General features: G+C 54.2%; 1 protein-coding gene across 4 annotated transcripts in view; it reads left to right on the plus strand.

Annotated features, from left to right (window-relative positions):
* The window catches only part of FAM222A (family with sequence similarity 222 member A), a 108746-nt gene extending 99263 nt beyond the window's left edge, over positions 1 to 9483 (plus strand). For all 4 annotated transcript variants that reach the window (XM_054006951.1, XM_054006952.1, XM_054006954.1 and 1 more), the window contains one exon: positions 8142 to 9483. In XM_054006951.1, the coding sequence (XP_053862926.1) occupies positions 8142 to 9385 (1244 nt within the window). In that variant the 3' untranslated portion in view covers positions 9386 to 9483. The remainder of the gene's footprint in view (positions 1 to 8141) is intronic.
* The last annotated feature ends 17458 nt before the right edge of the window (positions 9484 to 26941 follow it).

Raw genomic sequence — 26941 nt, forward strand, 5'->3', positions numbered from 1 at the left:
CAGTCTAAACCATCCACCCTGCCAAGATGCAGGATTTGTTGGGTCTAAACCATCCAAGACAGATGGCTCCAGCCTCCTTTTGAAAACCTCCAGTGAAGGAACTTCAACCTCCCCAGGCAGGCTGTTCCCTTGGCCTACTGTTCTCCCCACAGGAAGCTTTTCCTGAGATTTAATCTCAATCTGCTATGCTGTCGTTGGAAGCCATTGGAGCAACTCCATCGGCTGAACAGTGGGCGAGATTCCTCTGCTTGTTACCCACAGTCTCTTCCTAGCGCCAGGCTCTCTGCAGGTTCTGAGCAATATAAAAGGGGGCTTTCGCCAGTCACTGGAATACTAATCGTCTGTCGTTTCCCCCTGGCAGAGGGGTGGCTGACCACAGAATTTCAGATTGTCTGGATAGGCGCTAATTAGCTAAAATTAAAGGTGACGTTTAATACAATGGTGAATTCTGAGCAGTTTACAATTAACGTGGGTTTTGCACAGTGAGTTTATTCGGTAATTACTGTTCTCCCGCAAGCAGGGAGCGGGTGGCTGGAGGGTTGGTTTAGATCCTGGGTGGTAGTTATGTGGCGTGTGTAATTCATACTCACTCTCTGGAGCTTGCTTTGTGGTACTTCACTTGGTCCGATCTCTCGTTCTGTCGTTTCTGCTGCACCAGCTCCGTTTGGAGTTTCTCCTCCATCGCTCATGGACTCTTGCAAAAAGATAGAAGCCTTCCACGCACAGTTTAACAGCCTGCCCCCCCACCCCACCCCCCCAGGATATGGGGTACTCCTCTAAGTGCCCTGGACTGGTGGGTGTTAAGATAAATCAGCTCTGTTATATTTTGGGAGGCAGGGGGGCTGGGCGTCAGGCAGCCTTTGGGAACAAACGATCTATCCCAGGACCTCCGGCGGGAATCTAGCTATCCAGGCCTTGCCCTCTGACCTCAACAATTGACCTTCCCTAAGGCAGCAATCTGTATATCACGACAGTAGCTCTCTAAGTGCAGTAGCGCTGCAACGATGGGCTCCCAAGCTGAGAGTTTAGACCACTGTCCTAATTCTTTTCCCAATGCTATCAGCCTCTAAGCCCCCCACAGTGTCCTTTGGCCACACAGCAGATGGGGCCGCTCCTCTGTCCTGCATTGCTGGGCATACCTTGTGGCACAGGGAGAGTTCTTGCATGAAAGGCCTGTTGATGACCCCACCTCCGTTATCCACCCATGGAGGTGAGGGTGCGCCCGTCCCAGTCCCTAGTGAAGGTTGAGAAGGTCTTATACTTCCCTCCCTCATCCACTGGGTTAAAGGGGCAGGGGCCTTTCCACTCGTTAGCCAGCTCACTTTTCCCACACCTGCCGGCGGGCCCCACTGCTGCTAGAGCAGCTCTTCCTTTTTGGGAACTGAGCCGCGAGGACACTTCCCAGTCATGTGGAACGATTTCCCCATCTTCATAAAGTATGTGTGAAATGCTTATACGATGTCTTTTTCCATGCCATTACTTCTACTGGAATTGAGTGTGTGCAATTGCATTTCGAGCCCAATGCATACTCCGCTCTGCCTGCCCCACATAGCCAGAACCCCAGTGGCTTGACTCTCTCTCCTGTGATTTGGATAGGCCAGAGGAGCCATTACAGTGCTGCACAGGGAACTGTTTTCTAGCGCCTTCGTTATAGGCTGGTGTGCGCATTTGAAAAAGGACCCCCCGTGGCTTTAAAAAAAAGGGTTTCTCAGCATGCTCTGAAAACAGATTTTGTGAAACCATGTCCTCCTGGCTAATGTCTCTATTAGGTGGGATTGCTGTTCCCCTTCCATAAAACTGCTCATCCTCGTTTTTAAGAGTGTTGTAATAGTCCTTTGCTCTGGAGTTTGTACAATTACCAGTGACGGTTAAAGGAAAACCACGGCCTGGAGCAGGCGACACGGCCCAGTGCCCTGTGTGCCGGGACAGGACGACAGGCAGACAATGCGTGTGTTATCACTGAAAAGCAAGGTCCTGTCTTGGCATTTCCGAGCCGGTTCCTGGCGGCGGCCAGGTTGTTAGTGACATCAGAGCGGTGATGGCTGACCCGCCCAGAACCTCGACACCAGCTGTGGGCCTGCCTCTGCACCCCTTGCACCTGCAAACGCATGTTGGAAATCTCACCAGAGCTGTGTTTCCTGAGACCTTGTGGCCCTTCTGGTTCTGAAGAGAAACTCAGAATTGGGGGGGAAGAGTTTTGTGTTTTGAGGCTTTCAGAAAGTGAGTTTGGCTCCAAGGTTTCCTGGAGGGCTGGGTCTGTGGCCCCTACTAACTCTGTGTCCAGCCTGCTTCCCGCCAGACCCAGACCCTGGTCTGCTCACCATGGGACGCTGGGACGGTTAGATGGGACATCAGAACTCTTAGGCTGGGCTTTGAACTCAATCTCTCATTTCTATTGTTAACCCAGCGCTGCAGCAGGTGGGAAGCTGGCAATGACCCCACTGGGCTCCTGGGGTGTCACCCGCCCCCAGCAACCGTGGCCACTTTGAAACGTCTAAATAACAGACGTGGTGTGTCTGCTACATCTCCTGGTTAATTACTGGGAGAAGGGGCCGCGGGACCTTTCAGACTGCCGGTGGCCTGAGCCACGTGCATTAGGTGTGGGGGCCCCGGAAGGCTTGCATTGCCCGTGTGACGTGTTGGAGATCTCGGCAGCTCACAGGTTTGCTTCGGTGTCTTCCTCTTTCGCCCACTGATGGCGCTGCCACTTCTCTGCCCGTCTCTGCGCCCCACCTGGAGTCATTGGAACACGAGCGTGAAGCTGCTGGTAACGGTGATTTGAGTCTGCTGGCAACCCCCAGGGAAGCTCCTGCTGGCTTTGAAATCCGCCTTTGCTCGTGGGAGATTGGTAGATGGCTCCCCTGCTCTAGGCGGGCCCCAGACGATTCTCCATGCAGCGAGAATCGAGTGGTCACATTCAGGCTCGGTGCAAGCTAGTACCGCTGGAGTGTGAATATGGCCCCTGGGTCTTCAGAATACGAGTATTGTGTATTTAGATTAGACTAGCACCCCGGGGCGCTCTGTGTGCACACGGTGAGAGCCAGCCCTGCCCCCGGGAGCTCACCAGCCTGAGTAGACAATACAGGGAGGGGAGGGGAAAGAGACGCTTTGTCTGACTTGCTCAAGGTCACCCGGCAGAGCCAGGTCTCCGTACTCCTGGCCCAGTGCCCTCTCCTCTAGGCCGCACTGCCTCTCCTAAAACAAACCCTGAGGAATCGAATAGCTCCACCTGGGGCTGAAACAGCCTTTGCGCCTCCTGTCGGCTCTGAAAGACCTCAGTGTAAACGTGCTAATGGTGAAGGGGAGCAGCTGGACATCCCTGCAGGGCAGCCCCCTTGTGTGCACTTCAGCACGGCCCCCCAGCATACCCCCCCTGACCTGAGGGTGACGACACAGGAGTTCAGTCTCCAGGGTCCATTCAGTCCTTGACTGAAATAGACCAAAAACCTTTGAGATCCCACGGTGGCTTGTGTGACATTGACATCGGTTCCTCTAGGGGCGGGTCTAACTGAGACCCCCTCCTGGTCTCCACCTGGCCATCACGTGGTAGTGAGGGGGGGGTCTCATCCAGCCACTACCAACCTGGGTCAGCTTCAAGGAGAGTAGAGACCGGCATGCCTCAGCATGTACTCTGTAGAGCATGGTGCATCCTGACAGGAGTCGGGAATCGGCTCCGGAGCCTGGTAATTCTCAGCCGGATGCCCGAGAGGAAACTTCCCTTTCGCAATATGAGGGTGAAAAAGCTTGCACCGAGGCTGGAGAATGCTGTTTTTGTAACTCACTCTGAGGTCAGCGCTGTGGTTGGATGACCCTTGTCTCTCTCAGGAGAAGGCCGGCAGCTACCTAAGCCTGAAAGCGTTTCGTTTACGAATGACTCAGTAGCAACCATCGTTTTCTGCCTTCTTGTGTGTGTGGAGATTTTAAACACCTAATTTATTCCATCTATTAGATAGATTTTGTAGATTTAATCATTTTCACAGTTGGTGGCTCATTGGATACTCAAGATAAACTCCAAATGAAAGTATAATGGGTAGGACAAATGAGTTTTCACACCAGAATGGCAGAAACTTGCTTGGGAAAGAGTTTGAGAGGAACAAAAATATATACATAGATAATTTTTTTTCCTGCAGTGGCTTTTGCTGACTATAGTAGGTTACCACAGTTAATTTCACCAGTTTTGTTCATCTGTAAAATTGCATAAAAGTGACATTTTTGTGCTCATTATAGGAAGTGCTGATTTATAGCTAGTAAATGGAATGCTTTTCCATTTTTGGTGAGGTTCTCGTAGCAGCGCAAAGCACCCATGAAATTGCTTGTATAATGTAGTTTAAATCCAATCTCAGAGAAAGATCCCCCCGTTGGGTAAAGTGACATTTCCATTCTCCACACTGAGTTTATTTTAGGCCACTTAGAAGTGACTTTATAAGAGAAAGGGGGCAGGTTTGCGCTGTAACCTCATTTCTGCCGGGCTGAGGTCCAAAGAGCACTTGCTGGGGATTGCTTGCGAGACACTCCCTGGAGCCTGCCGCTGGGCGGAGGGTTCATGCAAGTTTTTCTAAAATTGACTCAGAAGAACTTTTGAGTGAGGAGCCCCAAATTGTCCAAGAAGAAGAGACGATTGAGTGTGAAATGATCAGGCAGTAAGACGAGCCGAGGCGAGCGCAGTGGGCGACAGGCAATGCATTCCCGAATAACTGAATAAAACCTCACTAGTCAGGCGCAGTGGGGAGCTGCCAGGGGACAGGAGAGAGGCCCAGGCATGAATATGTGCAATTAACATGCAGGGATGGAAACCGCTGCCTCCCCAGTCCCGTGGAACCTCATTCATCTGCCTGTCGTGGGCGGTTCTGCTGCGCCGAGCATGCTGGGATCTAGAGGCCAGATGCAGCTGGGGCTTGTTCCCCCCAGCACGCTATCATTTACCGTTCCCCGGTTATGTCCCTGCGGGCCACTTGTATTTCCTCTGGACTCCAAATTCTGCCCTGGTGCGGGGGCTGCAGCTCTACCCAAGCCAGTGCTGAGCCAGGAAGATGGTGATAGGGAAGTACAGGGCGAAGCCCCCAGCTGCTGGCGTGGGAAGTTCAGGCTGTGCATGTCTTCTCCCTGCAGAGGTGGGAGCCTTTGCTGCTGGGGTGCTGCTACTGGCAGGGGCCATCGGACCCCCCAAAACACAAGGCCCCAAGTGGTTGGTTGGTTGGGGATGGGGGTCAGGGACCCTGTTAATCTGAGGCCTCTGTCCTGGGCAGCCTTGCTAGATGCTGGGTGGCCCCGGGGATCACAGTGCATTCTCTTTCCCACGCGGGGAGCAACAAGGGCCCCTGCTGTGGGCCCGAGGCCTGTTCACCATCCCGCGCTCAGTTCAGATGCGGCTTGTCCCTGTGGAGCGCACCGTCGCGTTTCCAGCTGCTGGTGGCTTGGAAGCTGCCAGGCTGGCTGATGGCACACCTGTGGCTGGGTCACCCATGCCGAAGAGGTGCTCCTGGCTGAGGGCCAGCAGCCTGAACAAGGCCCCAGTGCAGCGGAATGGCTGCGGGTAGCCATGGCCCCCAACCTGCAGCCCAGAGGAACGACCGCTCCCAGTGTGCAGTGTCCCATTTATATCTGGCAGCTGCATGGCCTGTCACAAGATTATGGCATCTGTGGGCTGCGTTAGGCCACTCCTGAGCCACTCCAGGTAGGGTGAGGCAAGGACCCTAGTGAATGCAGCTGAGTCTGGGGCGAGGGGACTTGTGGAGGCGCCTGCCTTTACTTCCCCTCTGCTGCTGCCTGAGTAGCAGGTGGGCACCGCGTGGCAGCAGGCTCTGCCGTTCCGGAGCTCTCTGTTATCACCCCACTGCCGCACTTCCCCTTAGCCTCCTCCCAGCCCAGCTGCCGGAGAAGGACACGGCTTCCTTTGGGGTTTCACTCAATCAAGAGCCTGATGAGGAGACCCCCCCCGGCCCCCAGCACCAGTCCCAGAGCTCTTTGGAAAAGCAGTCGGCTCAGAGATTGAGAGAATTTCTTTTTGTTTCTCTCCAAAGCGCTTCCCCTTAATGCTCTCGCTACGGAGCCGGCCTCAAAGAGCCAGTTCAGAGGGGCCAGCGGTGCCCCGTCAGCCTAGAGCTGCTCACACGTATTCGGCCTATTTGCCACATGACTGGCTTAATGGCTGTAATCTTGTCTTCCCCGGCTTTATGGCCCGAGCCGTGGATGGCAGATAACAGATCCCTGATCAAATTGCAGCTTTGCCTTGTTAACTTACTTTGAAAATGTCCATTTTCCCATTTGGAGTCATCTCTTCCGCACCGGGAAGGAGGAGGGAGGAGCTGCTGGCTCTGGGGGCTGCATAGTGCCGGGCTGGTTCTGGGTCCCCAGGCCGACTCTCTGCTGTGGGGGGGAAGGGATTGCTGCCCACTCCCACGCTCTGCTCTTGTAGCTCCTGCATTTCTGGGCTGGCAGGACCGAAGCCCAGCTCAGGTGGCCTCATGACAGAGGCATTGCCCCTGGGCGGGAACTTGGCACCTGAATCTGCTCTCGCATCTCCTGCCTGAGCATGACCCATGCTGTAGAGATGCCATTGGGGGGAAGCTACTGGGGCAGGGGGGTCTCTGGGGGCATGTGGGTGGGGAGAAGGGAGTGAGATGTTGGATGTTTGGGGGTGGGTAGGTGAGTCTATATAAAGGGTGGGATTGTGGGGATGATGTGGGGCTGTTAATGTATGAACGTGCTTCTCTGTGGAGAGGGGTCTGTGCGCTGTGTGTGCAAGGATTGATGTGTGTGTGTCGGGGAGTGTAGGTGTGGCTGTTGCTGTGTGCGTGCAACTTACTGTGTACACGTGGCAGAGGGGATGTGTGCACTCTGGCAGGGGGGTGGGGTATGTGCATCTGGCAGGTAGTGTGTGTGTGTGTGTGCACATTGCAGGGGGATTTTGTGTGTGTGTGCACCCACGTGGTGGGGGTGTGAATATGATGGTTTGTGCATGCATGTGGCAGGGGGATTGTGTGTGTGCGTGTGCACACATTGCGGGGGGGTTGTGTGTGGGTGTGCGCATGTGGTGAGGTGTGTGCATGTGGCAGAGGTGTGGGTGTGTGAATGTGGCGGGGTGTGTGTTTGTGTGTGTGTGTGCATGTGGTGAGGTGTGTGAATGTGGCAGGGGTGTGGGTGTGTGCACCCATGTGGCAGTGGGTGTGTGCACACACGTTGTGGGGGGGTTGTGGGTGTGTGCATGTGGCCGGGTGTGTGTATGTGCATGCACATTGCAGGGAGGGGTGTGTGCGCGCACGCGCCATGTGGCGGGGGAGGGTGCACGCGTGTGGAGAGGCGAGGGCTCAGTGCTGAAGTGCCCTGGGCTCAGTGCTGATGCTCACTCTAGCAGCTTGGATGGTTTGGGTGCCCCGGAAATTATTCGGTGCCCCCCATTCCTGACCGTGCAGAGAGAGCGGTTCCTGCTCCGGAGCCCTGAGCACGACCCTGGTGCAGAGGCCTGGCACGTTCTGGCAGCTCCTCCGGATTTCATTCTATAAACGAAGGCCGTACTTCTCGTAACGTGCTCCGCGGGGAGCAGGCAGCAGCGCACCGGGAGCGTGGTAAACGGGATGGGTGGCGGCTCTCCAGCCACGCTTGGTGACGGGGAGTAACGGCAGGGGGCTGGGTGGTCCAGCCGGTGCCAGCAGCCGACACTTACCGGACGTGGGGAGGAGGCTAGCTGGCCGCATTGCCAAGGGTTGTGCCCGCAGGAGGCTGGCATGGCATTTTCCCATGGGTACCGATGGCAGAATGAGCCCCGTCGGTCGGTATGTTTAACAGCAGGATGCCGAAATGAAGGGTTCCCTTGTCAGTATTTCTGCCTGCTCTCTGGCTCCCAAACCGTTTTCCAAACACCAATTAACGAGGCACCTCGCAGCCCCTGTGAGACCCGGCGGTAGGTCCTCGTTTCACAGGGGGCCCACTGGTGGGGGAAGTGACTTGCACAGGGAGCCAAAAGTAGGAGTAGGATGAGGCTGGTCCCTGGGTCTAGCCTTGTCCCTGAGCTGGGAATGGAACCCAGGAGTTCTAGCTGCCGATGCCTTGCGCCAGCCACTGCTGCCGGTGCCTCTCGGCACGTGCGGTTTAGTGCCGTTCCTGGCCAAGTCTAATGCTCTGCCCTCGTTTGTGTCTCGTAGGTGAAACGGTGGCCTCCATGCATTCCCCACGCTACCCCAGCCCAGCCGAACTGGACGCCTATGCACAGAAAGTCGCCAACAACCCCCTAACCATCAAGATCTTTCCCACCAACATCAGGGTCCCCCAGCACAAGCACCTTAACCGGACGGTCAATGGGTACGACACGACAGGGCAGCGCTACAGCCCCTACCCCGTGCATTCCAGCGGCTACCAGGGCCTCCTGGCCATCGTAAAGGCCTCAAGCAAAAGCATCGTGAAGAACTCGGAGGGCAAGCGGACTAAGATGTCTCCAGCGCAGGTGGCCATTGCCCCCTACCCAGTGTCAAGCACTTTAGCGCCGGGCCCCTCATGCGCCGGGCACTTGAATTATCACAGTACTCAGAAGCAGCTCGAGGCGCCGGTCCCCCCAAACGTGACCGTAGCTACGTCCGTGATCCCGCTCGCAGGCCGGAACCTGGCCCTGCAGCAGTCCAACTTGCCCTCTATCCAGAGCATCATCTACCAGATCAATCAGCAGTGCCAGGCCCAGGGCTCCCAGCAGGCCTGCCAAGGGGTGGTGGTGACCGACCCCAGCCCAGCAAAGCACGGTGCGGCCAGTGGCTTTGCTAGCATGGCGACGGCGGGCGCTGCTGTGGCCTATGCCGGTGCCGTCCTGCCCGACTGCCGCAAAGGGGCTGAACTCGCCATAAGCTCCAACCCAGCCATGACCGTCGGCCCCAAGGCCGGCATCTACCCGGACGGCATGGATTACCTTATCTGGCAGCAGAAACAGCAGCAGCTCCGAATGTACAGCGGGGGCAGCGGAGGGGGGGGCGCCGTCAGCAAGTCCCCAGAGACGTGTGCGGGGGTCTCGCGCCCCTACACCCTGACAGGCGCAGTGGAGAAGGTGAGCTCCTCCCCTTTGAACTGCGTGGCCATGCACGGCAACTTCTCGGTGGGCCAGTATTTTGCCCCCCCTTGGAACAGCATCTTGGTCACCCCCAACAGCGACTGTTACAACCCCCAGGAGCTTGCCAACGGGCACCGCGAGCTCGGCGTGCCCCCCTCCGACGGCCTGTCCAGCAAAACGCTCTGCAATACCTCCATCCTCAGCAGCAGCCTCCAGTCACTGGAGTATCTCATCAATGACATCCACCCGCCATGCATCAAAGAGCAGATGCTGGGCAAGGGCTACGAGACCGTGTCTGTGCCAAGACTCTTGGACCATCAACACGCCCACATTCGCCTGCCCGTCTACAGATAAGAGCCTGGCGCTGCTTTCCAAACAAAGGGCCATGGTGGGAACTTGACTGGCATCCATTCTCCTCTCCGGCACCGCCAGGGTCTGTGGCGAAACAAAGCGAGGGCTCGGGGGGGGGGGGGGGGGTCGTTCACGAAAGGGGCTGGGGGGCCCCAAAGACGCTGGAATTAATTGGGGTCGTTGAACTGGATACACCTGAAACCCGCTGGAAGCCACGGACGAAGGAATGCTTGTTTCTAGAGCTCTGAAATGGTCATTTCATTTCCACGAATGTGAACAGGGAATCGCTACAAGTTGCTGCTATCCAGGGAGAGAAGGTTTCGCTCTGTGTGTGCGTGTGTGTGTGTGCGCGTGTGCGAGTGCGTGTCTGTGTGCGTGCGCCAGGCGGATCTGCATGTGGGAGAACCCCCAATTCTCTCCTGCGCTGAGTCCCTAGGAGAGTTTTAAGTAAAAGAAGAGCTCCAACCCCCCGATAATTCCAGGCCATTGCAGCTTGGTCAGGACCAGAAAGAGCTAATGCCTAATTTCTAGTTGAAGTCCATAACTTGCACTGCTTTGAGTAAAGCTAATAATTGGGGACAGTCTGGAGGCTATTTAAGAAAAAGAAAAACACTTGAAAACTTGAACAGATTTTTTTTTTTAGTTAAATATACTGTACATTTATGTGTTGGCTGCTACAGAGTCTCTTCCTCCGCGCCCTCCCCCGCCCACCCCCATTGCTTGGGCCTAGTCTGTTACTTTCATTAAACCATACGTTTTTGATGCTTTCTCAGTGAAAAGGTTTCATTGCCCACACGGTGGGGGGAGAGCCACGTTAAGCTAAGGAGGCAGGGACCTGGGTGAGCAAAAAGGGCACCAAGTTAAGGATATTTTACCCTCCTCATTGTTCTTGCAGTTTTCCAAGCATTTCCCTAGCCCCTGCGGTAAAGAGAGCCTGAGAGGGCAGAAGCAAAATGTGACTTATCTCGGCCAGATCCGAGGCAGGACCCCTGTTCTAATTTGTAAAAGAATCCACACCCGCTTAACAAACGCACCCTCACCCCATCCCAAATGGAAGAGCTTGTGATCTCCCTCCACCGCGCTCAAACCAGCTGATCATCCGCTAATCCGGCTGGGCACAAACGTAAATCTAGCTGAGCACCCGGCAAAGCAGTTTCTTTTTTATTATCAGGAGATGAATAGGGAGCCATTATGGTGTCTCCAGGCTCTGGGAAGTCTGCTCAGAGGAGTGGTCCGTCTCCCCTCCCCCATCCCCACCCTCTACCCAGGTCCCGTCACAGGAACATTCTGAATTCTAAGATTTCCAAGGTTGTTTTTTTTTCTTTACTGTCAATTATACCTTTGTTCTGTTGTAGAGGCAACTTGCAGGTGAAGAGAAGTAGAATCACATTTAATACATCTACCCATTGTACCAGGTTGTAATTTGCATACTTTATTTTCTTTTTTAAACAGTTCAAAAATGTTCATTATGGTCTGTTATTCAGTATGTGTAATTATGTGTTTAATAGATTTATTCATTTAAAACAAGCGGTTCTACATTACAGAAAATACAAAGTTTTTTGATGTTTAAAGGAAAAAAAACCCACCCCAATGAAACCCAATGTGATTGTGCTCAGAAAAGAGGTACTGTATCCTTAAAAGGCCTGTTCAAGCACTAAGTGCATTTAGAAATCTCTGAGAATGTTTTTTTTATACTAAAATTGACCATTATATTCTACTGTGAGAAGTGCTGTCTGCACTATATTGTTTTAAAAATGAGAGAAAACGGAAAAAAAACAAAACAAAACCCACAAGCTGTGTGTCCGAATGTTGTTTTCCCAAAGTAAAACCAGGATATCATCGGCTGTGTGCTCTGGATTTTGTTTGCTGGCTGCGGCCCCTCCTGGATCATTTCAGCCCCTCTGCAGGGGTGGGGGACAGGAATGGCGAAGGCGGAGAGCGCCAACAAAGGTTCCCGGGCGCCCACCCCACTGCGCGCTCAGGATTTTGGCACTCGTGGCAAGTAAGAGAAGCAATTTCCTGACTCTTGGGGGAGGCGGGCAGGAGAACAATCTGCAGCCAGCAGGGCGGGTCATGGGCAATGTGGAACTTGCCTTTTACTGACTATTACCTGGCCCCTCAGCCTCGGCCGGACAGTTACCTTGGGTCCGGTTCCTGCCCGGCTGATAACATTGTTTGGTTAGGCCTGTGCTGACTGGCCTCGCGCGCCTAAGGGAGTCATGCTGTGCCTGGGTCTTTCCAAAGTTAGGACAACTGGCTGGAACCGTGGGGATGTGAGCTCCCAGGTCCATTTGTACAGTCCCTCTGGCGCGCTGTCTGTTCGGTGACCTGCTTCCCCTCCCAGTGCCAGCGAGTGTTCGGACTGTTGTCCTTAATTCACACCCCTCTCCCAGGGCAGCATGTGCATTACTGACAGGTTTTACACAGTGCAAGAACATAGAAATTCAGGCCCGTGGGCCACTGTACGCTTAGGGCCAATTCTCCTGTTGGGTCAGCAGTCAGTCCCTCCCTCTGTGCATGTCCCCTGAAGGACGCCAGGTCCCTCTCCTGCCGTCCTCTCCCCCAGCTTTTAAGCAGAGCAGGCGCTCGCTCTTGATTTTCTTTATTGGAATTTTCAGGCCAAGATGTATCTTGCTCATAACCGCCGTCCCCCTGCAGGATTCCAAATTAGATGCAGTGCCACCTGGATAACTATCAATCATTTCGACTTGCCCTAGGAATTCCCCTGGAACCTAGACATAAAAACTGTCAAAGCCAGGATGGTGGTGCTGGGAACTGCGGCTTTTAGAAGAAAAGGCAAAGAGGAGAAACAAAGAGAAGGGGCAAGGAGGTGCCAGGATATAGAGTGCGATGCCATGACCTGTTGTCAGAGCCGCCTGCATCTCAGTTGGTGGGTTGCAGGCTTAGTCGGAGGAGCTGAATAGCTGGTGGCTGGGTTTTTTCAGCTATGGGGCAGAGCCGGATTAAGAGAGTTTGTCCTTGGTGCTGTCCAGGCACCAGGATGGGACTCTGTTTCTGAAGAACAGTGCCCGCTGCGGCTTGTCCTTGGGATATATTTGCTCTGGGCTGTCCCCACAAAGGGGAGCGCACTGCTTGTACCCTTTCACAGGTGTGGAGGCGATAGTCCAACAGGTCTTTTCCATCTCAGTCGCTCAGATTTTTTAGGGCACTTGGGCACCAAAGAAATGTCTATAAATAAATGTCTTATGCTAGTGAGCCATTAATCCAGCCTGGGCTCCAGCATCCAAACCAGCGCATTAAACAAAACCAGGATACACCACCACCCCCACGTACATACATTGTACTTAATGTTTTTACCACTGCTTGCTGCCAGACACCGGTCTCTCTTGCAAAGCACGTGCACCTAGCAAGATGCTGAAACGTGGTGCTCTCTGAGCGCAGCTTAACGGGGGCCACGTGGAAGGGAGAGCGGCGCTGGACAGCCCAAGCTACGGGGGAGGGAGGGAATCAGGGAGCACAACCTGGACTAAGGTCTATCAGAAAGAAATCGCTCTCCCGGAGGCTTGGATTTCATGCTCAAGTTCTTTGGCTGAAGCTGCCTTTGGCTTCCCCAGCAGCGTGCCTGGGTTGTTGGAGCTGATGGGGTGGGGACGGGTTTGGCAAAGGCGTGTTTGGCTGAACACAGCCTGAGCAGTGAGGCTTTGTAGGTCCCTGCATGGCTCCTGGCATGTGGTTAATTGTGGGAATGGTCAGGGCGGCGGGGAACCGCTGTCTGGGCTGGTCTGAAATGGAAATCTCCCCGGGGTTCCGTTCAAGGCCCCTGCCTGGCACGTAGTTGTAGAGGCAGCTAGGCTGGGGCAATCCTCGCTCGCCCTGCAGACCTCAACTGGCTCCGTGGGAGAACTGGCCACTGGCAAGGCTCTGAAGGCTATAAACTCCAGCCCAGCGTGCCAGGTGGGCTCCCCACCCGGCCCTGGAGCAATCCGGTGCTTGAGGTGCACTGTATACAAAGTGCCCCAGCTGAGAAATCAGCCCTGCGTTTTTCCTCCCCTTTTCCAGGCACATCTCTCAGGCGAATGGTCTCACCTCTTCAGGGGGCTGTGGTGGGTAAACGCTCCGGAGGGGGGCAAGGAGCTTTGTTTGTGGGAAGGAAGGCAGGCTCCACTCTATTTGTGAATCCACTGTCTCTGCTAACTCCCCTCAGCTCCCACTACTCTGTTCCACCTACGGTGACCCTCTCCGCTCTGGCAGCGGCAGCAGATTCCTGGCCCAAACAATGAGCCGCTTGCATTAGGATAATAGTATTAAATTCCAAATAGATTTCAACTCCGGGCTGCTATCACTCAGCCCCTTGTCTCCCTCAGCTGTGGAGACACTGCGACATATGGTGTTCCATTATCTGAGCCTACGGCCTAGCAAAAAGGCTTTAATGCTTAAACAAACAGAGAGGCGGCCTTTACTAGGCTGTGCGTGTTCACTTGAGGATGGCATTTGATCACAAATCTGAAAGGAATTTTGTTTTCACTTGCTCGCCCCGTGGTGCTCGCCCCGCGGAAAGAGGCGGCTTTGTTCTTCCTGTCGCCCAGTAATGGGAAAGAAATAGCCTAATGAAAATGCTGATTGTGCCGAACGGTTGGATGTTTATGCATTGAGCCCGGTTCCCATTCAAGGGCAAAAATTCAGCACGGAGGCCTAGGAAGGATTTGTTTGTAATTCTGCACAATACACAGAGGAAATCCTGGAAAAATATGGGTTGGTTCCATATTTCACATCTTGTTACTGCTGTTTTGTTAACCAAATGAGATTTGGCCTAGCGGAGAGAGGGCTTAGCAAACCGGGCTGCTGTGGATACAGTTTGGTCGGGGAAGGGGAGCTGTGTTTTCATCGCAGAGCCTGAGCGAACTTCCAGCGCTGTGAGCTCAGCCCTTGTGACTCCTGCGCTGACCCCGGCGCTGCCTTCGCTTGATGTAGGGGGAAATGGTTCTTGCCTGAGCCTTAGTTTGCGTTTTGCCAAACTGCCTCCATTTGTTTCTCCCTGGCGCATGCGGCAGGGAGCCTCGGGACACACGGTTTGATTCCCTCTGCTGGTGGAAAGCTGCTTCTAAAACCAGCTACTAATAAACCCCCTGGCCTCGCAGGTGCCTCGAAAGCAGCTGGGAGGAGAGCAGCAACCAGGAGCCGAGCAGGAGTTTAATCCCGTCTGCCCAACCACAGATGCAATAACCAGCAACGGGTGGACTAGTGCAGTGCTCAGCCTGGTCCTAGTGCTCTTGAGAGCATCGAACGTGGTCGCCCTTCAAGTGGGGGGTTTGGAAGCGTCCCCCAGATTCCAGGGCTGTTTGCAGTGAGGTCTGATGGCCTGTCTCTGTTGGGCACGGATAGCCTGGGAAACCGGAGCTATGCGTGCGGCATAACCTGCTTGTCAGACGCAGCAGCCGCTCTCTGCGGGTCCCTCCAATCGCAGTTTGCACCCTGTGCTTTGGAAGGCTTCGCTGCTCCTGCTCCCCTCCTCTCCATCTACATCCCACCCCAGCCAGCAGCCACCTGGGACAGACTGAGAGCCCAAGACCTGCCGAAGCCTCCTGGGGACCATGTCAATGGAACTAAGACCCTGGCCTCAGGTAACCGCCAGCTTCCTCAGATGGGCTGGGAGCAAGCTCCCGTCGAACCAGGAAGCACCCGAGAAGCTTAGCGAGGCCTCTAGCTGTTTTGAGTCGCACCCCCAGGCCCTTGTGGGTCCCTGTCCGCAGCACCAGCCAGCCGCTCGCCCAGGGCTGCCCCTTCTTGTCTGGATATCTGCATTTCAAGGGCATCTTGGAGGGCGGCTAATCCTCAAGAGGGGGCGGAGGCAGCAGGCCGGATTCGTTCCTCTCTCTAGCGCTGCTGGGGGGCATCAGGGGATCGGCTTCTTCCTGTCGGCTTCCAGCTGCTGATTTTTGACTGGCAAAACACTTTCCTCCCGCTGTGCCCAGGGGACACGCTGGGCTGCAAAGCAGTTTCTCACACGCCAGCCACCCGCCAGTCCTCAGCCTCTGGCATTCTTTGATCTCCCTGGCCCCAGTTCTGTACCGGCCGTACCTAAGAACGGCCAGACCAAAGGTCCATCTAGCCCAGTATCCTGTCTTCCCACAGTGGCCAATGCCAGGTGCCCCAGAGGGAATGAACAGAGCAGGGAATCATTGAGTGATCCATTCCCAGCTTCTGGCAAACCGAGGGGAGGGACACACGACACAATTTTTCATCCCTGCCCAATCCTCCGGCAAAGGAAATCAGCAGGACTACTCACGTGAGTAAAGTTACACAGGTATGTCAGCATCGACAGGGTTTGCAGCCTCCCAGTGTTCGAGAAAGTTGATCTAGCTTTTGCCTCTCAGGGTTACATGATCAGTGGCAAATGTGATCAATGTGTGAAACATACCTAGATGATAAATGCATTTCTGTAACACAATCATCAGAGCTGGATGGAAAGCAAAACCGCTGAGAGTAACGAGTTTGTGTTCCAGTCCAGTATTGATTTATTCAGAACACGTGGAGAGTGATATTGCACCACAGTTCTGCTTTGCTGGTTTGTCTCAAGGAAACCTATCTGCGTTTGATTCCATGCGCTGACGAATTGGAATTCACACGCTCAGAAACCAGCAAACGCACCCTCCCTACTGAAACGCTCCGGCAGAGTTAGAGCCGGGGTGGATGGGTTCCTGGCGATTGGTGAGTGCAGCAGGATGTAAGAAAGCTGATCAGTTTCAGTTCAGTCAAATGAAATTAAAAAATTGCATGAGCCTTTTAAGAATATGGCTCTTTCTGCCATGTCGAATGTTAATAGCCCTCGAGGCCAGTGTCACGTGCTCGCTCTTGCTCGCTTTCTCTTTGGGTAGCGGGCCAGGTAATTGAATTAGTCTAAGAGAAGCTAGTGGGGGTAGCTGTGACGTGATCGTAGCAGAAATGCTGCTGCTGTGAGACCCAATCCTGTAACGGAATCAATTCAGCCTTCTCTGTGCAAGGGCCATTTGGCAAGAAGTCTCCTGCTGCTTCTAACACCAGTTCACCTGCGTTAGTGACTCCAGGAGCTGTAGCTTAGACAGGCTGCTCATGCGTCCTCTCACTGTCCTCCAAGCAGGTCTAATCAAGCCAGCGCTTAAAACAGCGGCGGCAGCCTGCCTACACTAGGCCCCATGCCATCGCTTATCCTGGTGGAGCTCAGTCGTTGTTGTAGAGGAGGCCCTGTTGAATGCATTCCGTATCCAGGTTCCAGTGATGAGCACAGCACACAGATTTAGTGCTGAGATAAATCCACTCATTTGCATTAATTTCCCTCTTTGTGTTTGTTTTTTAAAGTCTGTTTCCTGCCTTATTGCGGGGGTTGGGTTGTTTTTAAGGAAGCTCCAAGAACTCCAGAGCCTGATTATTTTTTGTTTTCACTGAAATTGCTTCAGCCTTTGGACTAATTCTTCTCAAACCTTCCTACAGTTCCTCCTCCTCCTTTGACTGCTCTTATCTCGGAGTCTGAAAAATGTGCGTCGCTGCTGCTGTTCTAAACGGGTCTGAAGCAGAGCAAACCTTTGTGTGTTGTCAACCTCGATTTTTGTGTAGCTCTTTAATTTAGTCTTTCCTAATTGTTCACTTGGAACAAATAAAAATAATCAATTGAGCCCATCTCTCAGGCCATGTCTACACTTGTCGACCAAACAGTGCTGCTGTAAGAGCGCTCGGGTAGCTGCGTTGTGCCGACGGGAGACAGCTCTGCTGTCAACATAATAAAACCAGCTCCCCGAGCGATGGGAGAGTGTCTCCTGCCAACGTAGCGCTGTGCACACGAGCACTTGTGCCGGCAAAACTCTTGTCACTCAGAAGCGTGAAAAAACCACCCTCCTGAGTGACCTACGTTGTGCCGACAGACGTGCTAGTGTAGCCGAGGCCTGAGTCTGCATCTTTGCATCTGTCTCCTTCCTTTCACCGAGACAAGAAGCTGCTCTGAGTTGTCACCTGTGTCCCTTTGACACTCCGCCTTTCCGGAGGATTTTCCATCAGAGCATTTCTAGACCCTTCACTCAGAAGTTCCCCAGTTAAAACACTCAAAGGGAAACAGTGAAATCAGAACCGTACCTAGAGAAATGTTCTTTGCCTGTGTTGTTAACCCTTTGCACAGTCGATGCTATTTGATTGCATTTCCCCTTGGACTGGTCAGTTTCCTTATAGTACCGTAGTATCTAGCCGCCCCAGTCATGGATCAGGACCCCAGCTTGCTAGGCACAGGGTACAAACACAACAATTTCCTGGCCTCAGGCACTAATGCCAGGTCTCCAGCAGTGTGGGGAGGTAGTCAAATGATGAAAGAGGGGCCTTGTCTGCTCCTTTTGCAGGCACTCTGTTGTCGCCCCGTTGCCGAAAGGGATTGGCGAGCATTCCTTCCAGAATGGTAAAACAGTGACATTTGTCTTATTTGTTCCCTTACCATAACTGCAAACAACGTGTTTCTCCTGATATTTATTGCATGCTAGGAGGGGAGCTCTCAGTCATGTGCAGTGTAACTGGCATGACAGCCAATCAAGGGAACAAAGAGAAATTGGGACACAGAGGTTAATGCTACTTTGGGAAAGGGAACGAAATTGCCTGCCTGGCACGTTAAAATTAAATTGTCTGGAGGAAAATCTTTGCTTAGATCTTTGTTATTAAAAAGATGCCGCGTTAAAAGAAATGTGACGATGCAGCACATTCGTGCCTTCGAAAGGGAATCTGGAAAAATTGTGGCTGTTCTGTTGAAGTAAGTGTGTGCGTGTGTGCGTGTGTGTGTGTGTGTTTGTGTGTGTGTGCGCGCGCACTCCGGCTGCTGGAATAGGGTTGTTGTCTTGGAGCTGAACGTCTCCCACCCTGGTGACATGGGTTTCCACGGCAATCCCGTTTGTGTGCCCTGACGGATACTGTTAGCACAGTGGAGTGATCATTCTCCTTTCACGGCATATTGCTTTTATCCTTCTGCCTGAGCCGCACCACTAGAACAATGCTGAAATGAGCATGGCTCCTCGTTCCGAGCGCGTCGCTTCCTCCGGAGAGGGAAATGGGAATCTCTCAGCCTATGGACAGATTGAAACCTAAGGGTGTACAATACAGCCTGGGCCAGGATCTACCCCACACTAGTGAGCAAATCTCCCCTTCCCTCTGCGAAAGGGGCTGACTGGCCCGCTCAGTGAAGTAAGGAGCACACACTATCATGAGAGAGGTTTTGGTTTCATTTTAGATGCTTCGTTTTCCTCTTGATGAATTATGTGAGACGTGCCGGGGGGAGGGGGAAATGGTTTTCACACAATGCAGAGCACATAGGTGTCCTCACACCTCTTTTGGCCTCCTGGGCTGTTCAGTAAATACATGCTGTCATGGAATCAAATGTCCCCTGCCTCCCAGAAAGTGATTCAGATTTTAACCAAAAAAAAAAAAAAGAGAGAGAGAGATTTGCATTATGCAAATAATGCAACTGTGCATTGGCGATCCAGGCTTCTCTGGACCCAGCTCCCTGCCTCAACACACCACATGGTGGGTGGATTGCGCTCGCGAAGCACGCGGTTAACATGGACCCTTTTCACACTGCGCTGCATTCACAGGCATTTGAGAACATTTTGTGCTTGCCAGGAGAGGCCATGTGGGGCAGCTAGTCCCCAACACAGTGGTGCACACTAGCGTCGACACGCCTTTTGTGCGGACAAAAGTGTCATGGAGAGAAGCCCCAAGTGAGCCTCAGACCCCGGAGTCCTGCTCCTAGTTCTTCCCTGCTCAAACCACTAGATTAGGTCCCTGCATTTAAAAAAGTAAATACACCCTGTAGTGAGAATCTCACTGTTGCGGATTAGTAATAGAGGTCACTCAACATGTGCCAAAAGGTTACAAATATTCTTATCAAAACTGAAATGAGCGATCTGGCTTTATCCCCTGCCCAGCAAGCTTTCGGCTGCCTGATCTCCCAAGCATGGCTGGGACGGACAGAAAACAATTTTCTACAAGTCCTCTGAAATATTATTGCCAGGTGACACCTGATTTACTGTTAATCTCATAAGAACAGCATCTGACCCTGGTTGCCTCTTTCCTTTTCTTGGGTCTCGTTTCTGAAGGACATACCAGGGAGAGGTGGACGTGGGAGTAATGAATACTATTGAAAGAGGCAAATTGGTGATCCATGTATGATAAAGCTGTCCACTGACCCCATAAATCAAGCCGGGGCTATATTTCATCCCGCAGAGAGTGACTTAGAAACCAGAGCCTTCCCAACTTCTAGCAACCCTGATGACTTGGGGGAAGAAAAGTTCTGATAGCTCACCCTGTGCCCAGATAAATCTAAGACCATTGCTGCAATCCGGCAGCTTCTGTGAGTTTGTCCAAATGAGGGATGTTGCATCAAGTGCGGGATTATCAGTGATTCAGGATGGCCGGGCAGTGCTCGCTGACCTCTGGGAAGGATCCGGCCCGGTCAGAGCTCATCAACTTGAAGTTTAGAGAAGCGAGCAGCCAGCAAGGAGACAATCTTGGCCGCCGATTGGGCAAGAGGTAAAAATCTACCTCCCACCAGTGCTAAAAACCTGGAGTTCATTTCTCTGACAAAAATGCCCTTGGATTTGCCTGCAGGACAATATGAACGAGAAGGTCCAAGCTGCTGAATTTGAGACAATCCCGTGAGTGTTCAGATAACACGGTGATGGGCTGTCAGGACCCGGAGAGAAGAGTGAGTGCTGAGCAGCGTCAGAGCAAAGAGCGCAGGTGCTAACCTCTGCTCCCATTACCAATGGGTATTGCGTCAAGATCTCCCCACACCTGCACATTGCCTCTCAAATACGCCGCTCCCCAGGAGCGGGGGATAGGCTGCAGTCGGGGCTCATCTGCTCAGTGGCAAAGCCAAGAGATGGACTTGGAAGAAACTCTGGAGAAGAGGCTGTTTCTCTGCTTCGGTTGGACTCCCGCGCCCTGGCAGAGGAGACGCGAAAAGATGGAGGAATGGATGCCAGTAGCGCGGCTGCAACGGGTTCTCACCGGTGCGGAGGGAGCAGCAGTATTGCCGAGGCTCTGTGATTCGGGGCCTCTCCACGTCCGACAGAAGACTCTGAAGAAAGGTGGGGGCGCAGGCAGCAAGGGCAGAATTGCTGCAGGAAGGTAAGTGTGCAGTGTACGGGGGGCTGGCATTCACTGGTGTAATGACGGCAGAGTAATGCTATGCACAGTTTGGGGACGGCGGCTAGGCTGGGTGGAGTCCAGCAGGGAGGGGGAAGCTAGTCTGGGCTACTTCAGCTGTGTTTATAGTCCCTGTTAGTTGGTTCTCCCAGGCCAGCGCTGGGCTCTGGAGTCACCAGCCTGGAGGGGGCTATTGAAAACTTCTCACCTTTTTTTTTTTTTTTTTTTTAACCAAATCAAAAATGTGGGACTCAATCCAGCGTGTGCTGTCCCATTAGATCACATGACCAGGTGAGGCCAGGCACTGGGGTTCCAGATCTTGGGACCAATGGCGCTTTCTTTGAAAGAGTGAAACCATTTCAGCACCGAGGGCCGGGGCCAGGCCACGCTCAGTGACCGGCCACGGGCTGAGCTCAGGGCGAGATCTTCGTGTCCAAGGGCCTGAGCCGTGGCCCGGTGGAAAGGCCCCCGTTGACTCAGTGGGCCTGGGCTCAGCCCCCAGGGAGGAGTCCCCCGGGCCTGCTGGGCTCACATACCGCTTCATTATGCGGTCTCGGTTTGTAACGAGCCGTTTGATAAGGGCTGCCACGGCCCCTTCCCGAGATGCCAAGTGCCAGCTGCACGAGATGGGCAGCAGCCTCTGGAAACGCTAGCAGAGGAGAGGCTCAGTCAGGCCTGGGGAGCCGTGCCCAAGAGAAGTGTACCAGTGCCATGGAGACGGGCCCACTAGGGGCTCACCGGCCAGGCCTGAATTCCCTCACTGCGCTCTGGCCCCTCCAGATTACCGTCGGGCAACTCGGTGCTGGAGACAAGCAAGGAGCGAGCAGGGTTACCAAGGCCACCGGCTCTGCCAGAATTGGTGCTGCTGTGAACAAAGGTCTCCCAGCCGGGCCCGTTCCTTCATTCCGGGATTAGCCTTCCACTGCCCGCCTGTGACACTCCTGCGACGACCACCCAGCCAGCGAGTCTCCTTTCCCTCCACGGGGCAGCTGTGCCGTTTGGGCCTCCCCTCCTCCAGGTCCATTCACAGGCCTCCCCAGAAGGCAAATCTCCACTGGCATTGAAGCCTGGTAAAGCACCATGGGGCGCTGGCTCCTAAGGCCTGTCAGGGGAGCAGCTTGTGAGGCGGGAAAGCCGGGTGCTGCCAGCTTTCCGCGCTGGCTGGAGGATGCGGTTGTCGTCCCCCGGTCTCCTTGCCCCTTGTTTGCCTGCGGGACGAGAAGAAATGTTGGCCTGCTCGGCCCTGGCCTTGGCACTGCCCAGCGCTTTTTCTTTTCTCCCTGGAGTTCTGCTCCTCTCCTGCCGCCTCGGCCGTTCGTGAGCCGTATTAAACTGCAGCGGCTGACGGAGCGGCCAAATGGATAACAGCCCCTGCCCTTCCTGGGGGTTAGAGCAGCAAGCGCGCGGAGAGATCCAGCCTCCGTTATATTAAAGGGAAGGGGAGGAGCCAGGCACTGTGCCGGTGAAGGGAACCAAAGCTGTAACAGTGGAACCTTCAGCTGATCTGGGCAACTTCTCATATGAAAATTCTCCCGGCAAAGCAAGTCAAACTGTGAACCGAGCGCTACATGCTGCTAGCGGGACTCTGGTTTGAGTCCAGTGGGAATCAGTCATGTGACCTGCCCGTCTAGGGGACTGCTTTGAACCGGGCTTGGGTCAGTAAGAGGTCAAAAGCTGCTGCCGTCCCTTGACGGCTATTTGGCGGCCCCCATGAAATGGGTTTGTTGGGTCTCGTTCCAGTTTCCAACACCACTAGTGTCCTCATCACAGAAAGCACCACCGCAGTCGTGGTCTAGCTGCTAGCCAGGCTCAGCAGCAGGGTCATGGAGACGGAGCTCCCCTCGCTCACACTCCTAGAGCTGGTCCCTGCAGGGCAGGATCGAGACCAATTGACAGGGCCGGAGGAGGCAGTTTGCCTGCAGGTGCCCAGACTGTATCTGCCTTCAGTCTCCAGGGCGCTCGGTCCAGCCCCTCACATCGATAGTAAATTCACATTCAACTGGTGTGAATCAGTGTAACCCCATTGACTCCAGTCAAGCTACGACTGATTGACACCAGCTGGGGATCGGGCCCTTTGGACTCCAGCGGACTCCACGATCAGTTTCACCACCTCTGGATTTTGCCCTATTGAGACCAGTGGAGCTATGGATGATCTACTCCAGCTGGGATCCCGTCTCCTCCGCAGCCTGTGCAGGGCCAAGGACCAGGCTTTGCTGCAGAACCGTGGCTGATGCAAATTGCCTGATGTGCTCATTCCTCACCAACGTCCAGCTGGAGCGCTGTATCTCAGTGGGGCGTGCAGGGTCATAGCGATCGCAGGGTGATTTATTGGCATATGTGGGCACTAAAGCCCTTTCTGGCTGCCCTGCGGAGAAATTCTCATTAGGCTTTCATTTGATCGCGGATCTCTAAGGCCAAACACGAAGAGAATGAGACTTCCTCCCTCTGAGAGTGGAAATCCCCTGTGCGTGGGAAGACCTGTATTCCAGTTCGGATCTCAGGGGAACTCCACTGCGTGGTGTAGTCTTTGACTGGGGATGTCAGCCAGTTATTCTGTGGTGCTCTGGCCCAGCCCAATTTTCCAGTCCCTGTTTTGTATGTGCTGGAGTTAAACAGCTGCACAGTTCAGTTTTTAGACTAAAAGGTGTTAGTAACACAGAGGAGGAGACAACTTAAGAATACAGGAGTCTTCAAAACAATGTCCCTTTAGATGGTTCTTGGGCAGGCTTTCTCTCCCAGCAGAGTCTGACGAGAGTGCATGTAAGCGCATGCGCTCTGAGCCTGTATCCCCAGCAATGTGTTTCCCCTTTTCCCTCCAATCCACAGAGGCTACGGATCCATTACAAACTCTAGTAACAGAGCCTGCTCTTCAGCTTAAGCTGGAGAGATGAATGTTTCCCGCTGGAGAGGTTGCAATTGCGATCACTGACACGTCTGTACCCTTGTAGCCGGTGTTGTCATTCCACCCGTGCAGATGCAAATGGCTACCCAAGTGCAGGGCAATGGAGAATCTGCCTGTCTCCCCAAGACACAAACTTCCCCTTCCTCGGTAGCTTGCTGTTGCCTGGTGCTTGGTCACTGCCTGACGGACAGCTCCAGCTTCGTGACATTTCTAAATACTTCGCATATTTCAAGTTGACAAGGCAGAAGGATGATGAAATCAAACTGCACTTGTGGCCACGGAGTGTCCGATCTTGTTTGCGGGTATGTAAATCTCTGCCTCTCTTCCTGTTGGCGCTAACAGCGGGTGCTGGTCTCAGTGGCTGTGCTGAGGCGATGCCGTCCGGCTCGGGGATGCCTGCGTGGAAGACTCCCAAAGAACCGCTTACTTTAGTCTGTCCTGAACTAATCACACCGACTTCTCACAATCTGCTCAGCTGCCCCGTGGGCAGGAGAAGGACTGTGTGCTCTTCTGTGAGATCTTCTGGAGCTCACGTTGGAAGCCTGCGCGCTAGAGGGAGAACACAAGGCCGCAAGGCAGGTGAGAGCGAGATGATGACACGCATTAGAGTCTTTCATTCAGCCGGCAGGGAGATGATATCCGTGCATCACCCCAGCCTGGCTGCTGCAGGGGAGCGTTCCTGAGCTGCACGTTCATTGTTCTCTGTGACTGCTTGGCAGGACTGGATGGTTGCAGAACAGCAAGGAAGCCCCATCCTCCTCTGTGTCAGCACTGTGCTGTCTGAGCGTTGGAGAGAGCCGCGCTCGCACCCCATGGGAGGAAGGTGAGTACTGACCCCCTTTCACAGATGGGAAAACTGAAACCCAGGGAGGTTAAGCAACTTCACCAAGGCCATTGAGGGGTCAGTGTCGGAGCTAGAAGAAGAGCCCAGGGGTTCCTGGTGTGCCCAGCGCAGAGCGGCGAGGAGAGGCTGGCAGCGCATGTTGCTGGCCCTGGATCCCAGGAGGTGTCTACGCCAGCCTTTTGTCCCTCAGGTGCAGCCCTGCTGGTGGTAGCAGCGGGGAGAGCGCTAGTGTAGACGGCACCAGCAAGCAGGGCTGACGGGGGGGGGGGGCAGTACAAATTACTGGGGCCCAGTGGTCCGGAAGGGGGCCCGGGGCCCAGCTTCCCCCCCCACCCTCGTTGGCCTTATTTAGCCGGTCCACCCTTGCTGGGGGGCCCGAAAATAATGTTTCACTGGGGCCCGAACCCATTCTCGGCGGCCCTGCCATCAAGCACCGTTTTCTGGAGATCCGCTCTGGGCAGCGGGTAGGGCACCAGTGGCTGCCTGGTTCCTGTCTGTGCTGTTGCTACCCCAGGTGGAGTTGCACCGTGGCCGGAAGATTTTGGAGGGCGAAGGCTAGCGCCGACCCAGGCTAGGAGTTTGGGCCCAGGGAACCCTGGCATTGCATGGACTGGGAAGGGATGAGGTTAGCCCCTGAAGCTGCTCTCTCACTCCCACTCACTACCCTCTCCAGCTCTTCGATTTCCCATTTCCCAGCCTCTCCAGGAAATCTGCAACCCAACGGATCTCAGCCCTCCAGCCTCCCCACCTGTTCAGGATCCTGCCTGCCAGACTGGGGGGAGATGCGCTCAGAGAATCGCTCTGCAGTTTGCTCCTGCCCCAGTCCGATCCTGGGGAAAGCAAACGTTGGCTTCCTTTGTCACTTCTCTGGAGAGCTCTGTCATTCTGAATGGCCCTGCGGGCCCCATCCCGCTCTCCTTATCTCCTCCGCTCAGCAGCAGACAGTCTGTTTGGTGTCTCTCCGGCTGTGCTCTCAGAAGGGGTGTCAGTTACAGGAAGTGGGATCAGCGGCTGCTCTCAGAAACACGGCACCATACACCAATCTGGACACCAGCTGCTCCGCGTTCAGAGGGCAGACCCAGCGCGGGAGTCCGATACTGGCTGTCGCTCCGAACTGGCTCTGAGCGCACCTTGGTTTTCCCTGCCCATTCTCAGATGTTACCAGCGTCCATGACCTCGGTGACTGGTCCAGATAGGAGCATGCTAGGCAGGAACTTTCTAGAGCAGTTTTGTTTCCAGGATTATGGTTTTTTTAATGCGCTCTCCGATAGGCATTTGGGACAGAGAGAGCAGGGAAGGAGGGAAAAGCAGTGAAAGAAGAAGAGCTGGTAAATTATTTGAAGGGAACTTGCTGATCAAAAGCTGGCCTGATAATTAGCACGTTTTCATGATACTTGTGAAGGTTTTTTTTTTTAGTATTATGCAAAGCATTAATCAAAGATTGTACATTAATAACCAGCCTGAATACACACTGTATCTCATCTGCTTAATGAGCCCCAGGGATCATATGCAAAGGGGCTGGCCGTCCTCTGTGATCTCCACTATACACAGACTGAGGTCAGGGCATTTGGTCATGTGAACGCGCACACATGCGTGGCACTATCCACAACTTCTGCTAAGGAACCTGGCCTGGATTCTACCCTGCGCCTACTGACTTCCTGGGAGTCGCACCTGCAGGGACACCCAGTTCCAAACTGATTGCAGCTTGAAGTGTCCTGACCAGGACTTGGGCGAGACCAGGCCCAGGGAATCCCCCCAGGATTTACAGAGCCCATGTATCCGGGAGCAGGACTGGTGAGCTGTTGGTGCTGCGTGAATGCCCATGCAGTGCAGACGTGATCAATAGGGCTGATGCTAAGTGCTGCAGTGGGGAGGTTCAGAGTGCCTTGCTGGGCGGAGCTCCTAGGAACTGGGACCCAACCCGGCGGAGTGATGGGGGACGACAGAGACCCGTTCCCCAGCCATGTTCCGAAGAGCGAGGGACACCCGCACCGCACCCTCGCACACAGGGACTGTCACCCACTCGTGATTTCCTGCCAGCCAGGAAGCACAGGACGGTGCGACCCAGACAGCACAGAAGGCCTTGCAAGCGGTGTTCCTATGGCGAGATGCTGGGGGAGCTTTGGCCTGCCGTGTCCGCTCTTGTGACGGCAGAGGCGGGGAGCGAGCCAGGAGCGAGCGGGAAAGCTACACCCTGCTTACACCCCAGCAGGGAAGGGGGTCGCAAAGGGTTAACGCTTTGTGTGTGGCCCTTGCCCAGGGCTGGCGACTGAAGGTGACTTTCAGCAAACCCTGAGCCTCTGGCCCCACAGGGCACTCTGCAGCCCGCCACTGGCTCCTGTTTGTTCTCTAGGCAGGTAAATCCAGCGTATGGCCTAGTGCATGGGACAGTGGGTCAAGACCTGGGTTCTGCAGGGTCCCTCCTGGCTGAGAAAAGGCAGCACAAAGGGGGTTCTTTGTTCAGCCTGCAGGACAGGGATAGACCCTGGGGTTCTCCCTGCCTCATTAGCTAAACGCAGCCTGTTGACGCTAGGTTCTATTCCTGGCTCTGTGGCCTTGAACAAGTCAGTTACCTTCTCTGTGCCTCAGTTTCCCCACCTATGAAAAGGGATAATTACCCTTCCCCACCTTTGAGAGAGAAGGGTGGTGATAACTGTGCTGGGGAAGCTGTTCTACTTGGCAACCTACCTTCCATTGACCC

This window comes from Malaclemys terrapin, chromosome 16 (genome assembly GCF_027887155.1).
Source record: "Malaclemys terrapin pileata isolate rMalTer1 chromosome 16, rMalTer1.hap1, whole genome shotgun sequence".
Taxonomy (NCBI): domain Eukaryota; kingdom Metazoa; phylum Chordata; order Testudines; family Emydidae; genus Malaclemys; species Malaclemys terrapin.